This window comes from Contarinia nasturtii, unplaced genomic scaffold, assembly GCF_009176525.2.
Source record: "Contarinia nasturtii isolate CC-2019 unplaced genomic scaffold, AAFC_CNas_1.1 Cnas_scaffold_2108, whole genome shotgun sequence".
Taxonomy (NCBI): Eukaryota; Metazoa; Arthropoda; class Insecta; order Diptera; family Cecidomyiidae; genus Contarinia; species Contarinia nasturtii.
The window spans coordinates 59,705-74,886 of record NW_022199438.1 but is presented as its reverse complement, the minus strand read 5'-3'; the positions used below and the strand labels follow the sequence as shown (position 1 = coordinate 74,886).

Below are 15,182 nucleotides of genomic sequence, written 5' to 3'. Positions count from 1 at the left end.
CAAATGCTTCACAAGCATCGCGGTTGATGCCAATCGTTAAGTTGCATTGCAATAAAATCATTCGCACTGATGCCATTGAAAAATGAATTGGTCTTTTCGCTGTCGAGCGTGCTCGTTCTCGATGCAGTCGCCCGTTCATCCCAAGTGAATTGATGCAAAACAGATACGAAAAAAAAATTGGCTACCGTTGCTTGCTTGCTTTTCAATCGTTCATCAAATTAATTGGTTCGCTCACACATTTTAACTATTCAAATCGAATATATTTATATATGCATTGCCGTTATATTGATATAACATTTTATTGATAGCATCAACTTGTTATATAGACTTTTCTGTTTTTACGCTGCGATTAATTCAGTTATAGCATTCGGAAATGTATTTAAATCAACGATATGCGGCCGGCCACGGTCATCGTAGTTTATGGTTTAATTGCCAATTTACATAGAAATCTAATTTTTGCAATAAACGTAACACGCACTAAGTTTAATTTTACGAACGCCATTCGAAACGAGATGAATGGGAGGAAGGTGAGGGTGCATTTTGGTATATAGGTGAGTGCATGCAAACAGATTTGCTGATGAATGCCGATTTACATCGGTTCTCGAAATTTTACATTTCAAATGCATATCAGTTGTTTTGAAGAGGGCAATGATCATGTAATTAAGAGCAATATAGAGGAAATTTTAACGGCAAACAACAAAACATGATGTTCAATAAATTAATGTAATTTTTCTTTGGATTCAGCAAATCCGAGCAATGGAAAATGAAATTGCTTTCAAAGTGACCATACTTGCTCGCCCTCCCCCTCAAATTTCGTTTTTCTCCCCTATCTTTCTTTCTCATTTTATCCCTATATATTTTTGTACTTCTCTCCTACTCATTACACCCTCTCTAAAGCATTTGCCGTCATACGCGATTTTCTCACGGATTTTTCTTTCTTTTCAACGAAAATGGGATTGATTCGCCTTTCATTTTTGAAAATGAATTAGTTTTGTTATTTCCATTGGGACTGCTACTCATTTTCCATCTCATTTCCCAATTCCATTTTTGTCTAAAGCTTAAACTGATACAGTAAATTCTATAGAATTTATATAGAAAACTCAGTTGAAGTGTGAATGAGCATTGAAATACTTTCATTCGGAGTTTCATTGACATGAAATTAGTTTGGTTAAATAACAAATGGAATTATTACATTTGATATTAATTTGTATCGAATTTAGGTGTTATGTAATTAATGAAAGACAGGTAATTACGAGTGATATGACAAGACTGACTTAAGCTTGTCCTTTTAATTAGACGTTCTTGGTGTGCGCACTCGTACTTTACATGCGTTACCGCTAGTACGAGCGCGCATGCTTACGCTACAGTTATTTCCCAAGGGATTTTCACATCGAGTGACGCGACCAATGAATTATTGATTTAAGCTCGAAATTGACGTTTAACTTCAATTCTTTGAAAAAGGAGGTAAAGATGTGACATGGTTGAGCCAACAGCTCAACTGCCATTAATGTTTACCATTCATCAGCAGTTGCTAGTTGGCATACTTTATGAAGTTGAAAACTTAACGAAAGAAATATCTTCAACGTCGTAGGGGTAACACATCAACAAGAGGGTATAATTGGTCTTTCGGATCCTTGGTATTCACCGGAGTGCCAACACTGAAAAAAATCAATCGAATGTCGGAATGTTTCCTAAAAATACTTTTTCCAGGTATTCAATAAATGCCCGGCCTACTTTCACTTCAATACACTTGAATACACTGTATTTCTATAACATAGGTGATAACGAGGGTTCTTAGGGTTCGGATTACCCCCCTCTAAAATATTTTTAGAAACCCTCAACAATTTTGGAAATGAGGACCTTTTTTTTGCTCTTCACTTTTTTGGCCGCGAAAATTCTTTCGATTTGCAAGGAATTTTCGTCAAAAAGTGAAGAGCAAAAAGAACGATTTTCTTGTCATTTTTCGGATTTGCAAGGCAATTTGAAGTTGGAAAATTCTTCCGATTTGCTAGGGATTTTCGCCATAAAAGTGAAGAGCAAAAAAAAACGATTTGATCTTCATTTCCTACAAATTGTTGACATCGTCAGGGGCCCCCATGGATTTTTCCAGGGACCCCCCACGGAATTTTGCCATCACCCCCCCAAAAATTTTCCGTTATCATCTATGTTCTATAATCTACACATCCCCCAAGCTAAACAGCAATCATCAATATCAAAAGTAATAACTTATATGCAAGTTAGATGTGGATACCTATAACTAACTGTAAGTTTTCTTTACATCAAAATAAATGTAAAATCAATCCCTTTTCATTGAAAAGTTTTCAAGCAAAACTTGCATCACTTGTACCGTGCACTACTTCGTTGGATTGTTTATTTTTCGCAAAATAATTTATGGAGTGCGAGTGTGTTTGTGTGAAGTGATGCGTGCAATGAAATGCATCGTGAAACATCCTGAATCAATGGCATATGATAAAGTATGTGAATTGCGGAAGGCAATCCGGGCTTCAATATACACATACACAGGCATCGTGTATGAGTTGGTATTTTTATTTTTTCTCGTATTTCGAATGCCGATGTGTACATTTCTAATGCATGTGTATGTGTTGCTCTTGGTATCTATGTTCTCTCACATGAACATGTAATAGCGAACATGTGCACCGTTTTCATTGAATTATTACCGACAAAATACGCTACAAGCAAGCGCTCTTGTCATCATTTTTTCATAATAAATATTCTACATTTATACACAATGTACATCCGTTTCACCGTGTAAATTGCACTATATTCGCCTGATAATCCAACCGTATATCATCGTTCGCATAGCATTCAACTGCAAAACTAGGGGGGAGACACCCGCGAATCCATTCACCTTTTGTGTCGGATTTGTAAGATTAGTATGATTACAAAATTTTACAAAGATTCACATTCGATTCAATTTTTGATTTAAATTGCTATAATTCCAATGATTTGCACAGATTCACAGATTCGTAAAGATCCACAGATTCATTAAATATTCTCATTTTTGTGTTTTTTCTTTTGACGTACAAACGTATGTTGATTTTATAGAAATTAAATATGCTAGCAAATATAAATTAAAATAAAATTCAATTATTTTTGTTTATGCAATGATTTCATTTTTACCGACTTTTAACAATAATGGAATAAAATTTAACTCAACAATCAACACATTTTATATTATTGACAAAGTGACTTTGTCAAAGTCCCTATGATTCATGAGATTCTTCGGATCCTTAGGATTCTTCGGATTTGTGAGTTTTGTGTTTTTTATTATAATTCTAATGGAATCGTTGGAATCAATGAAATTATACAATTGAGTATTTTAACATAGATTTGTCATTTTGAATTGGTGTCTACCCCCTAGCTGCAACATATGCAAGATTCCAGCTCACCACGATGTAAGGCGGCGAAGTTTATTGAATATTTTCAATCGCCTCTGGTCAAACATTCGTTTGCTGTTAACTTTTGAAATTTGGCAAAGATCGAAAAAAAGCGAAATGAATAAAAACCAAAAAAGTCCGATTCTCTCTTAAAATTGTGGTTTTAACTTATTCATTGGATTCTATACTGTTTGCGCGTTGTCATTTACATGCACGCCTCTTTCCATCATTGTCAATTTTTCCAACGATTTTCGCATCGAAATGTTAGGGAAGAACTGTTGTTTTTGACTGTTGACTGATACATTTTGATAATATTAATTTGATGTTAATTTCGGTTGAATGAATATTATTTTACTGTGAATTTACTCTCAATTTGTGATGGATTATTTTCAACAAAAATTGGAGAGAGAAAAATAAATAGAGACGGATGGAAGTGAGGAATAAATTTACTTCATTGTATTAATGCACTGCGACCAATTTGGGTTCGATGGAATTTTGCATTATTTTTTTTTGTTTTCAACAACGCATTCATGCTCTCAAATACAATTATTTTCTGTGATATGTTTGGACCACGTTCGATACAATTAAACAAGTTTATCGAACCGAATATGCATTTATGGCGTGTAAAAGCTAAAAATGTAGAACGTGCACAAATTAATGTATTGTCATGTGCATGATGTGCATCTGATGAAATGTGACCGAGAAACTTTTTAATTAAATTAATTATCGATTTAATCAAATATTCTTTAAAATTCTGTCAATTATCAATTCGACAACCAATCAAAATTTGGTCGCGAAAAATCATCATCACAATTTTACACAATCACTTTTTAATTTCAATCTAATTGTTCAAATTGAAAATATAAATAGATTGCCATTTCATTTTAATTTATTATCGCTTCGATTCAGATGCAAAAATGTAACATCGTAATGGTGTTGGGAGTAACGAGTTGGCGTGATGACGTCCACAAAACCCACTTCTATCATCTATTGAAATTGTCACAATATTTATTTGATTTGGTTTTAAAGCAATGTTTATGAACACATTTTAATTGACTTCAAATAATACAAATATTAGTGAACGTTTAGTCAAATGACACTTTATTTAATGTTCATGTTATCAAGCCAGGGTATTCAACATAATACGCTTTACAAAATGCATATGCTACTTTTCCCCACACACCTAGTGTGTAAGGGGAAAGTAATGCAATGGATCAAAATTTACGACATCTCAAAAACATGTTTTCTGGACGTTTCTGAGGTCAGAGAACCCGAATCTGGCCATTTTGAGCATGGTTGTTGTGGGTCGCTTCCATGTGGTACGTCGTACGTCGTCTCTGTACGTTGTCCTCTGTACGCAAAATTTGTCCATCGATCATCTCACCCCCCACAAATTTTTTTTAAAATCTGACTGTACAGGATGATTGGGGGTCCCAAGGGATAGAAATCATTAGATTTTGAGCGATTTTGGTTGATAGAAAAAAATGTAATGCCTGGAGTGATACCTATGAAAAAGAGTCCAATTTCCGTCCAAAAGTCATACTTAATGTAGACTTAAACACTCAAAAATATGTATTGAGCGTTTTTTCGGCACGAGAAACCCGAATCCGACGTTAATTTTGAGATACAATTAAATTTTAACAGAGTTTCTTTGAAAAAAACCGTGAAAATTTTTATTTTTATATGGGAGCCATGCTTTTGTGCTACCGTAACGTACCGAAATTATGCTTAAAGTTTAACACAGCTAGCGCCACGACGGAATTCAATGTAATCTATACTAAGTTTCTTCCCACCAGTGAAAAGACTTTTGCTCAGTTACAAACAACAGACTAGAACTCCATAGTTGTACGTAGTGGTGCTAGCTGTGCTACAGTTTTGCATTTTATACAGTCTTTTATGGAACATAATTGCAGTGTGTACCGTAATGACGTGAAACTTTGCACAGACTATTTTTTACACAAAAAAATGACATTCTGAAAGTTTGAAGAGATTTCAATCAAAATTAGGGGTGGGAGATACAAAATTGTATAAAAAATAATGTACAAACTCAAAAGATTCAGCCAGTTTTAGCGGTGAATAAATATTCTTCTTATTATTATTGTTAACACATGAAGCAATGGCGATGCAAATGTATACTATAGTACAATCTACAACTATTTGTATTGCAAATTTTTTAATTATTATAGATAATTGCTTGTGTTCTAGAAACAATTGTATTGCTAATCAATATTTGATAAACTGACAAACCATATCAATTGTTTTCTTCTACATAGTCAACTTCTATAAATTTTTGCGCAAAGAAACACGATAAATGAGAGGAAAAAGCGATCTGAAATTACATCTTTTTGTCTCTTATCTAACAATCGTGTCTATATCAATCATATTCAAACGAAATTTCAAATACAGCCAGTTTAAATTACAACCGTAGATCGCAATGTAGATCTTACTATCGAAACAATTCAGCAATACAATCGTTCGATATATAATAAAGGGACAAAAAGGTGTATTTTCTATTTTCTTGTTCTTTTCAATGGCATACTATTTCTTCCATTTGTTTATTATGAATTGCTCAAAAGTTTTCATTATCATGGTGATAATATCACCACTATCACTGGTATCATAAATAGGGAATTTTAATATTTAAATCCAGAAAAATGGATACATTTTATCAAATATATTTGAAACTTCTCTTGTGAAGCATCATTTACTTCAAGAATCAAACAAAAGATGAATTCTTTAAAATGTAAATTTCTGGTTTTATTTCTCGTGGTGCGCGGTAAGACAATTCGAATGTGTCCAATGTCCATGACATGTAAAAATAATTGAAGAAAAATCGTTCATGTTCGGAAGGTGAAACGTGGATTTACTAAGCATTTTTTTTTTTCAGAAATCCTTACGCTTTCTTATCCAACGGGCCAAACTAATGGTATGGTAGGTTTTGCGAAAGCAGGCGGCGTTACTGGTGGATGGAATGGCAGCGTGGTGGAGATCAACACACTGGCGGAACTTATCCAATACATCGGCGACAGCACCGCCCGAGTGTTGGTGATCAACAGTGACATCAAAGCATCAAATCTTACTAAAGTTAAAATGGGATCGAATAAATCCATCATAGGTTCATTTAAAAGCCGTACACTCTATAATATCCATCTTCGTGCTACTTCCAAATCGCAAAATATCGTATTTCAAAACTTAATTTTCCAACATTCTGCGGATATTAATGCCAACGATGATATTCAGTTATATCTGAACTACGGCATCAAATATTGGATCGATCACTGCTCCTTCGTTGGTCACACATGGAATACCACCGATGGCAGTACAGACAAACTTCTTTATATTGGCGAAAGGGCCGACTACGCCACCATAAGCAATTGCTATTTCGTCAACCACAAATACGGGCTGATTTTGGGCCACCCGCAAGATGACAATAATGCATTGTATGACGGTTTTCCTCATTTGACCATCTGCAATAACCGTTTCGAAAACATGCAGGTTAGAGCACCGGGTCTGATGCGCTATGGATATTTTCACGCTTATAGTAACTACATTAACAATTTCGAACTGGGCTTCACACTGGCGACCAACGCTAAGATCATTTCAGAGAATAATTATTTTGGCACGGGCAGCGCCAGAAAAGGCATGTTGGATGATAAAGGTACTGGTACATTTACGGATACCGGCAGCGTACCCGCCATTACGAACCAAAAGTCACCGAAGAGCACATGGAACGCCACGGAATACTATAGCTACACGGCAATAACAGCGGAAAAGGCTATAGACTTTACGACAAAATACGCAGGCACTCAATGTTCGGCGCTGGTATTCGGCAGTTAAATGATTCCCCCACACAAAGCACGAACGTTTATTCACAACATATTATAGCTGCACGTACAATGGCACTTGAACTATTGCACCAATTCGTTAAACTTTTCTTTTCTTTTAGTATTTCCTTTAGTTATATCATGGGTTCAATCACGAAATTCTAGTGCATCTAGTTTTTGATAAGATTTCACTAGAAAACTAGAAAATTCAAGTGCGTGAAGTTGGCTCTCAGTAGTGTGAAGTTGGCTTCGTTTGTGACGTCATTCTTCGCACTAGATTTACTAGTTTTTCTAGTATTCACTAGCGTGATTCGCCCCATGAGTTATATAATAGTAACCGAATTGCTTTTACAAAATAAAGTTAAAACAATAAAAATTCGATAAAAAGTCAAAATAATTTCAATGGTTTTTTAAAACAAAGATTTAAAATCATTTGCGGATTGCTTGTGACACGCATAACTCAAGGTATCAACTTAAAACCTATTTTTTCGGATTTCTGAGCCCAATGCACAAAAATAATATCTAGAAAATTATTTGAGGAAAATATGTTAAAAAACTCATAGACACATTGTTTCAAACAGAACCAAACATCATCAAATATCAAAATGTATTAAGCATTTGTGTGAGTGTGTGATACTGGCTATCGAACATCTTTTCAAATCTAAAAACAAAAAATAAATTAAAAATACCAAATATTTCATTATGTTCATTGTACATGTGTTCAAAGTGTTCTTCTTTTATTTGAAAACGGTGATATTTATTGAACATTGCTTACAAAATCATTTACAATTTGAATTTAATTTAAATGAGCACTCTTACGTCGCACCATGTATTGACCACGCACGAACGAGGCTTCCCATTCATCCTTCAAGTGAACTGCCATTGCGTCAAAATCGAATGTTTTGCCCGGTTTGAATGTAAATATGTTCAGCGATTGTTTTAAATAAAAAGATACGTCCTCATTCGAAATGCCAGATTCTGGCAAGTTCAGCTCTTCCATCGCTGGCAATGCAGCAAACAGCTTTGTTCTGTGTTTCTCGTTAATATGATCGTTCGGTACGATTAAGGTCAATTTTTTAATCAAAGGATGCGCAGCGAAAAAATCCATCATTTTATCGTCCAATTGGTGTTTAAAAGTGTTTAGGCTAAACTCTTCAAGTCGATCGAATGAAAGCGGAATTTTTGACGGTTGCAAACGAAAATAGTTCAGTGATAAATGGGCCATTTTCACCGATTTGAAATTAACGGATTGATTGAAATATGAGAAAAACTCACACATGGATTTAATGGTAAGGCATTCAAGTTGCTGAAGATGTTTGCTCATAGCGTGAATAGGTTGTAAATCTACATTATTACCCAATGTTAAACGCCGAATTTGTGGATTTGATTTGCAAATATTTTCAACGCTCTTTTCCGTCACTAGCTGGTGAAGATGATCAAAAATGAATTCCAGTTCAATTAAATGTGGAAAATATCGCTTCATTGTTATATCATTGATCTCTTTATTTCGGAACAGCTTCAAACTTTGCATTTTCGGAAACCATCCATCTAATTTTTGTATTATTTTATTCATGTCGCAAAATCGGAATTCAACTTTTTCAACTTCACCAAATACTTTGTCAAATATAGTGTCCGGAAAATTCAGCAGTCCTTGAATTACAATCTCTTTCAATGTCTTAGCACAATATCTATTTATGTACTCGAAGATTTGCGTTGTTTTTTGTAAATAACTCGGACTTGGATTGAAACTAATATGGAGTTTGGATATCAAATCTCCAAAGCATCGCAGTATCTGCAGGGAAAATCGGAAACCTTGCACATATATTTCATTGTTTTCCAGTTTTATGCATGGCAAACAACAACCCTCCATATCGAGATTGACCACTTTTTTGCTGTATCGATGAGAGAACAAGAACTCGGCGGCGATTCTCGTTCTTGAGTTTGTATCTGCAACACTCAACAAATCCTTTACGCTCAAGCGGTTGAAAATTAGCTCGAGACAATCAATATTTAAATCACTTAAGCATGTTGTTCTCAACTGATCGGTGGTATCAATTCGACGACGTTTGGATTGAGGTTGACCGTAGGATTCTAGACTCGATTTTCTTTGATTGTCTGACATTTCCAATGATCTAAAGGATTTAAATCAATGAGCACAAACAAAAATTAATTTCAAATAAATCACTTGTAAGATTCACAAAAACGAAATGTGAACGATTGCAAAATTAATATACAACTAAGCTTGTAGGAACAAACGATGTTAACTCTTCTAGAATCGAACACAAACTAAATGTCCGTTCTGTTATCTCCTTAGTATTTATGCTTCATTCATCTTAAAACAACAACATGACATTTAACGAGCCCTATAATTAGCAGCACTGTAATGAGTGCTATAATTAGCGCTAATAAGAGATAAGAACAATGGAACGCCCCAAATTAAAATTAAATAATCTCACAAGATTTTTACCATATTAGTTTAAAGACGTTAAACAATAGAAGTTATGGTCAAAAAGTGATCAAGTCAATTACGGTCACTTTTCGGAGAATTGAAAATATCTACTTTACATCTCTTTAAACGGAACTACCTCCAAATATTCCATATATCAAAAAGTGGTGGGCAGTGTTCTCATTATATAGCTGAAACTATTTATGCAACTACCACTAAAAAGAAATCAAATGAACTTTTTGAGACCTTTTTTTCATCTATACTTCATATGAAAATTTACGATTTTAAACTAAAACTATGAAGAAAATTAAATTTCTTAGAAAAATATAATGGAAAAGGGCAATTTTCATCAGAATTGTTAAAAATGGGCTCTAAATAGTTTCCAGGTTACCAATGGCGTTAAGCTGGACCTATGGATTGTTCAACAAGAGAAGAATAAAATACCAAAATAAAATAGTCAATTGATAGCATATTTATTGAGAACAAATTGGTCTTTTTGTACTGAATGAGTTTAGGTAGTCGCTGTATTCAATGCGATGTTGATTCTCTCTTTTGAAAATAACTTTGGAATCTGTTTTAATTTCTAGTTCGATTGTTTTCAACAAATCGATATGTTCGTTTAATACAAATAGTACACAAAAAACTTATCTACTTGAGATTTTGTTTTAAAAAAAAGATTGGTATACAAATTTGGCCAATACATTTGAATCGAATACTTCAAACACTAAAAATTGACAAGCAATAATTATCTAACATTTGGAAAAATGGTGTACTGAAAAAGAAAACATTATTTTATGGGCTGTCGCTAATACTACGTGTGTACAATTTACGACTTAAAACTGCAAAACAAAACTTATACCAATTGAGTTCAGATGCAGACATATCAATGGAAATGAAAACTTTTCGACTGTAATTTTTAGTTGTTCATTGATTGGCTATTTGAATCATTATCCTTAATCTACTTAAACTACCTAATAGTACTTAATTTTTTTGTCTTTGCTAATTAACAAATAATAATCGTTCTTGGAATGCCAAATTGGTTTTGACAAGTGTTCATAATAATTCGATGAAAATGGGACCCTAATTCTAATCTTATCGAAAGTAGAGTTTGCAATCTGCACTGCAAAAGTATTGTCCGCCTGGTATGCCGCACGTGGCGCACCACTGTTGCTGTTTGGTTTCGGTGACCTTTTTGGCACATTGCTCGAACGTCTTCTGCTTGGCAATGCTGTAATTCAATTCTAATGCTTTCATTTTTTCGGCCATTGCCGTCTTTTCTGCCTTCAAAATATTTACGATATCGTTCAATTTGGCATTGGTGTTCATTAAATTTGCGTTGACATTAAGCAATCGTGCGTTCGTCGCTTCGGTAATTTTCAGGTTATTGGACAAATCATTATTTGCCGCTTGCAATTTGGCCACCGTTGTAGTCATGAATGCATTTTTTGTTGACATTGTGTTCATACGGCCGTTGAGTTCGTTGATTTCAACTTTGGACTTTTCCAATTCGTCGTTGATAAGAGCCACTTTCATGTTCGTTTCAATGACATTTTGACCTTCCATCTTATTCACCGAATTACATTTATCCTTGTATTTTTTGAGATTTACCTTTAAATTCTGATTTTGAGCTCGAAGATTTTGAATCAATTCATTGAAAGTTTTTCGCTGATTTTCCAATTGCTCCTGCAATAATTGGATTTGTTCGCCCGGCTTCGATGTATTCAAAAAATCGAATAATGTTTCTGTGAGCGATAGTCGAACACTTTCCGTCATTTTTTGAGCACTTTTCTCAATCACCGTCTTGCACAAATTTGACATTTCTGGCGTCAATTGGATTTTTCGCACCGTCGAAGATGGATCGGTCACCTGTGTATTTTGGATTGTTTTGCGCGTCGGATTTGGTGTAGATAATTCATTCATAGTATGAGTATTGAACGTTGACTGAGCTTTGACAATCGTTTTATCTTTGAGCACATTTGATGACAATTTTCGGCGCTTTGGTATCAACGGTACTTTGAATACAGAACCATTATCATCGCTGAGATTCAGACTGGCATTTTCACCAGAAATAATCGTTGATGTTGATAATTCCGTCTCACGTGAAAAGTTCGGGAGCGACGCATCACCATTTTGGCTCAGTTTTCGCTTTTGAGCCGACTTCGTCGGTGATATTGGTGGCAACCGACTTGTTGAAGCAATCGGGTCTATGGAATAGAAAATTATTTAAAACACTTTGTACCAAAGGGAAAGTCATTGGAATCAATTGATTCAGTACATAAAATGCACTGATCGTCAAGCGTTCAGGATCGCATACATTTATGCGATAGATTGAATGATGCATGCATCATTTCATGCGCATCAAATAACGCTAACGCTGTCGTTGTACGTGCGGATCTAGTAGCACACGACGGTCTTGCTTTATTGAACATTCACATCATTACGTGTATCATATAAGCACGTGGTGCGCTGTCAGGTCCGTACTCATAGCGACATCGTTAGCGTTGTGTTTGCGTTATTTGATTCGCATCAAACGATGCATGCATCATTCAATGTATCGCATAAATGTATGCGATCCTGAACGCTTGCTGATCGTTGCTAGTGTCTTACCATTGTTTTTTGTGTCTCTCGTTAGTGCAGATGAAACGGTCATTATAACTGAACGTTCACATTGAACTGATTGACGCCGGTATGGTCTTGGTCTTGCTTTCTTGGTCGATTCGGTGGATTTTGCCGTTTTTGTAGGCTTTTTTTCTTCAGATTCGATGGGCTTTGCTGCTTTTGTGGGCTCATTTTGTACATCAATGATCGTTGACATTCGTCGCGTAATGACTCGTCCTGAGGCGATCACTTCGACGGCCGACGGTTCTAACGTTGAGTATACGCGTCTAGATCGTTTTGCAGGCATTGACATTCGTCGTGAAACTGTAGCTGATGCCAATTTTTTGATTGGTGGCGGAACAATGGCATTACCAAGTTCTTTCCATGCACCCGGTATGGTGTCATATAAATGACGCTCCAGATTATTTCCATGTATGAATGATAGTGGTTCGGCAAGATTAAATTGACCATATTTGGCGATCAGTTTTTTGATGTAGCATTCAGCTTCCTGGTGATCAAAGGAAAAAGTCGGAATTAGAAAAAATACGTCTTTCCCAAAACTTCCACAATTGTGCGAAAAAGTAATAGAGTAAACTGTCTAAAGAGAAAGACTCTAGAGAGAGGGAGAGAGAAAGAGGAAATCCAGATCTCTAGAATAGGATCGAAATAGAATAAGTCAGAGCTCATTTGTCCTACCTTAACCGCTTCGTTCAATGAACCCTTCAGCCTTCCAATGGAGGTACTTGGATTTTGGCGTGAGTACAACAGACAATCTTTGACTGGCAAAATGGCTCGTAAATGAGCGCCACCAAAATATCGAACATCGAAAGTATTATTGTCACCGTTGTATCTCAGCAATTTCGCTGGCCAATACGGATACGTCCGTTGTTTCGCCCTTAAGTAATATACCATAAGATTAGATGTGAAATACAAGCTATTAATATACTTAATAAAATACCATAATATTAGATGTGGTCTCGAACACAGCATTGTAAACCGTTCTTCCGAGTCTTCATCTTCACCTTCATCATTTGTGGCATAGCAATCGGGGCACATGTTAAAGCAGTACACTTTTTCCTTTACAAAGTCAAGCAAGAACTTTGCCGACCTAGCTATGTCATAATCGGCTGCAAAGAACAAAAAATTACTTATTCAGAAAAAGGCCACTAAGACTTCTTTTCATTTCCCTTACCCAGATGATGAACTTTTGTATTGTGCAGAATCCACTTGATGTCCGACTGAAAATCTTCACAGCAACTATACGCACCAATTTCGATCTTCTTACGAATTGTCGACAAATCCATTGTATTGACGACCGCACCTCTTGGGTATTCAACGGTCATGAATGGTTCGATATGCTAAAAATAAAAATTGGTTTATTGGCTGTTTGTATTGATCGCACCCCAATTTTACTCACCTTTTTTTCCAGTTCGATCATTTTATTGTACATGTAATTCAACACCTCCTTCAGTTTACCGGCACTGATTTGTCTGAAAATGGTTGCAAATGGTATTAATGGATGGCTTTTTACGAAATGTCCCAATTTTTCTAGCAAATAAAATTCAGAATGGCGCTTATTAATCACACTTCTATCATAATATCTTAATATCATCATTGTTGCTTTTTGTCGAATCAAAACCATGCAAAGATTTTCATAAAGTCACTTACTTGTCTTTAAGTTGCTCGGCGCCATTTTCAATGTCCAAACATTCGGTGCATCGCCACTTTGTCTTGTCAATTTCCGACACCCGCTTGGCGTGCGAACATAATGATGAAATATGGAATGAACGTACACATGTTGAACACGAGAGCTCTGGCTTCTCGCGATGGCATGTCCAACAATATGTATCCGATTCGTGCTGAAAAAAAAATCATTGTAAAGAATAATGAGACAAATTAGAATTTCTTCGAATGAACCAACAATCGCTGCCGCTTAATCCGTTAAATTGGGATCTGTAAAATGACACATTTTAGTATCAATCGACAATGAACGTCGTTAATCGACAGATTTATGCCAAATTAACCATTCAACAATGTGCTTACGATGCGAGATTTCGGCCACAGATTAAAATCGAAACTGTGCTGACTCAATATTGAACAATTGGTGCGATTCACCGCTTTATAAGTTTGTTTTGTCATTCGGCAAAATTCAATAAAAAGCACAAATACGGCTTGAAAACAATAGACATATATTTTACAATACGCAGACCAATGGTAGAATTCCTTTAAAAGGGACAGCTTTAACCAATCGCAGCGTTACCAATTGTCTCAGAAAGCATTTACAGTTCACAGGTACCGATTTTGTCGTCGAAGGTGATTGTGTGGTCTCAAAAACCATGAAAAAAAACCTGAAGAAAATTACCTGTTTTCGACTGCGAATTGTCGCTGCACCAAATTGCTGCATGCTTGTCACCCTTCCCATGAAACAAACAGAGTGAAAAAATTATGAAACAAATATGGCGTTTTGTATTTTTTTGATGCGCAAAGTACAGTTAATAGGTCAAATAATGAAATTTGCTTGAAAAATCGTTGATTACCTATTAATAAAAACTTTGGACTCCAAAGAGAGTTCGATTTTCCCGATAAAAATCCTATCAGACAAAGTTTTCTCTACTTTAATATCAAAATTACATTGGATTTCGCGATACACGTCCAATCTAATGATAAAATTTCATATGACTGAATACGAACACCGAACGCGTCTGCACACAGACAAACGCGCATACACAGAGACAGAATCGAATTGGATGATCGGAGTGAAGATTTCTAACATGAATTAAGCGCGTGCTGGTGTGAGATGATGCTTATTTGTTATCGGCGAAAAGGGACGAATGATTGTGTATCGGTCACTATGCACACACAATTGAAATGTCATTCGCAACACTTTGTGAAATTAGCGTCAGAGGACGCGTCCTA

The 15,182-nt window shown here is 35.5% G+C and overlaps 1 protein-coding gene across 1 annotated transcript; it reads right to left on the bottom strand.

Moving 5' to 3' along the window:
• Nucleotides 1–10,117: 10,117 nt before the first annotated feature.
• On the bottom strand, nt 10,118–14,994 carry LOC116347792 (protein kinase C-binding protein 1-like). The gene is made up of 9 exons (XM_031778522.1): nt 14,804–14,994; nt 14,629–14,680; nt 13,935–14,125; nt 13,684–13,756; nt 13,459–13,624; nt 13,225–13,393; nt 12,963–13,161; nt 12,276–12,774; nt 10,118–11,872 (listed from the first exon to the last, which is right to left on the bottom strand). Exons 2-9 carry the CDS (start codon nt 14,668–14,670, stop codon nt 10,761–10,763), a joined length of 2,451 nt encoding a protein of 816 aa, XP_031634382.1. The 5' UTR covers nt 14,671–14,680; nt 14,804–14,994; the 3' UTR covers nt 10,118–10,760.
• Between the last annotated feature and the right edge of the window lie 188 nt (nt 14,995–15,182).

Excerpts from the sequence above, each read along its gene's own strand:
- LOC116347792 (XM_031778522.1), bottom strand. The coding sequence starts at position 14,670 with ATGCAGCAATTTGGTGCAGCGACAATTCGCAGTCGAAAACAG. Across the intron at positions 14,126-14,628 it reads CAATTCGCAGTCGAAAACAG|CACGAATCGGATACATATTG; the intron begins GTAATTTTCTTC and ends TTTTTTTTTCAG. Across the intron at positions 13,757-13,934 it reads GCCGAGCAACTTAAAGACAA|ACAAATCAGTGCCGGTAAAC; the intron begins GTAAGTGACTTT and ends AACCATTTTCAG.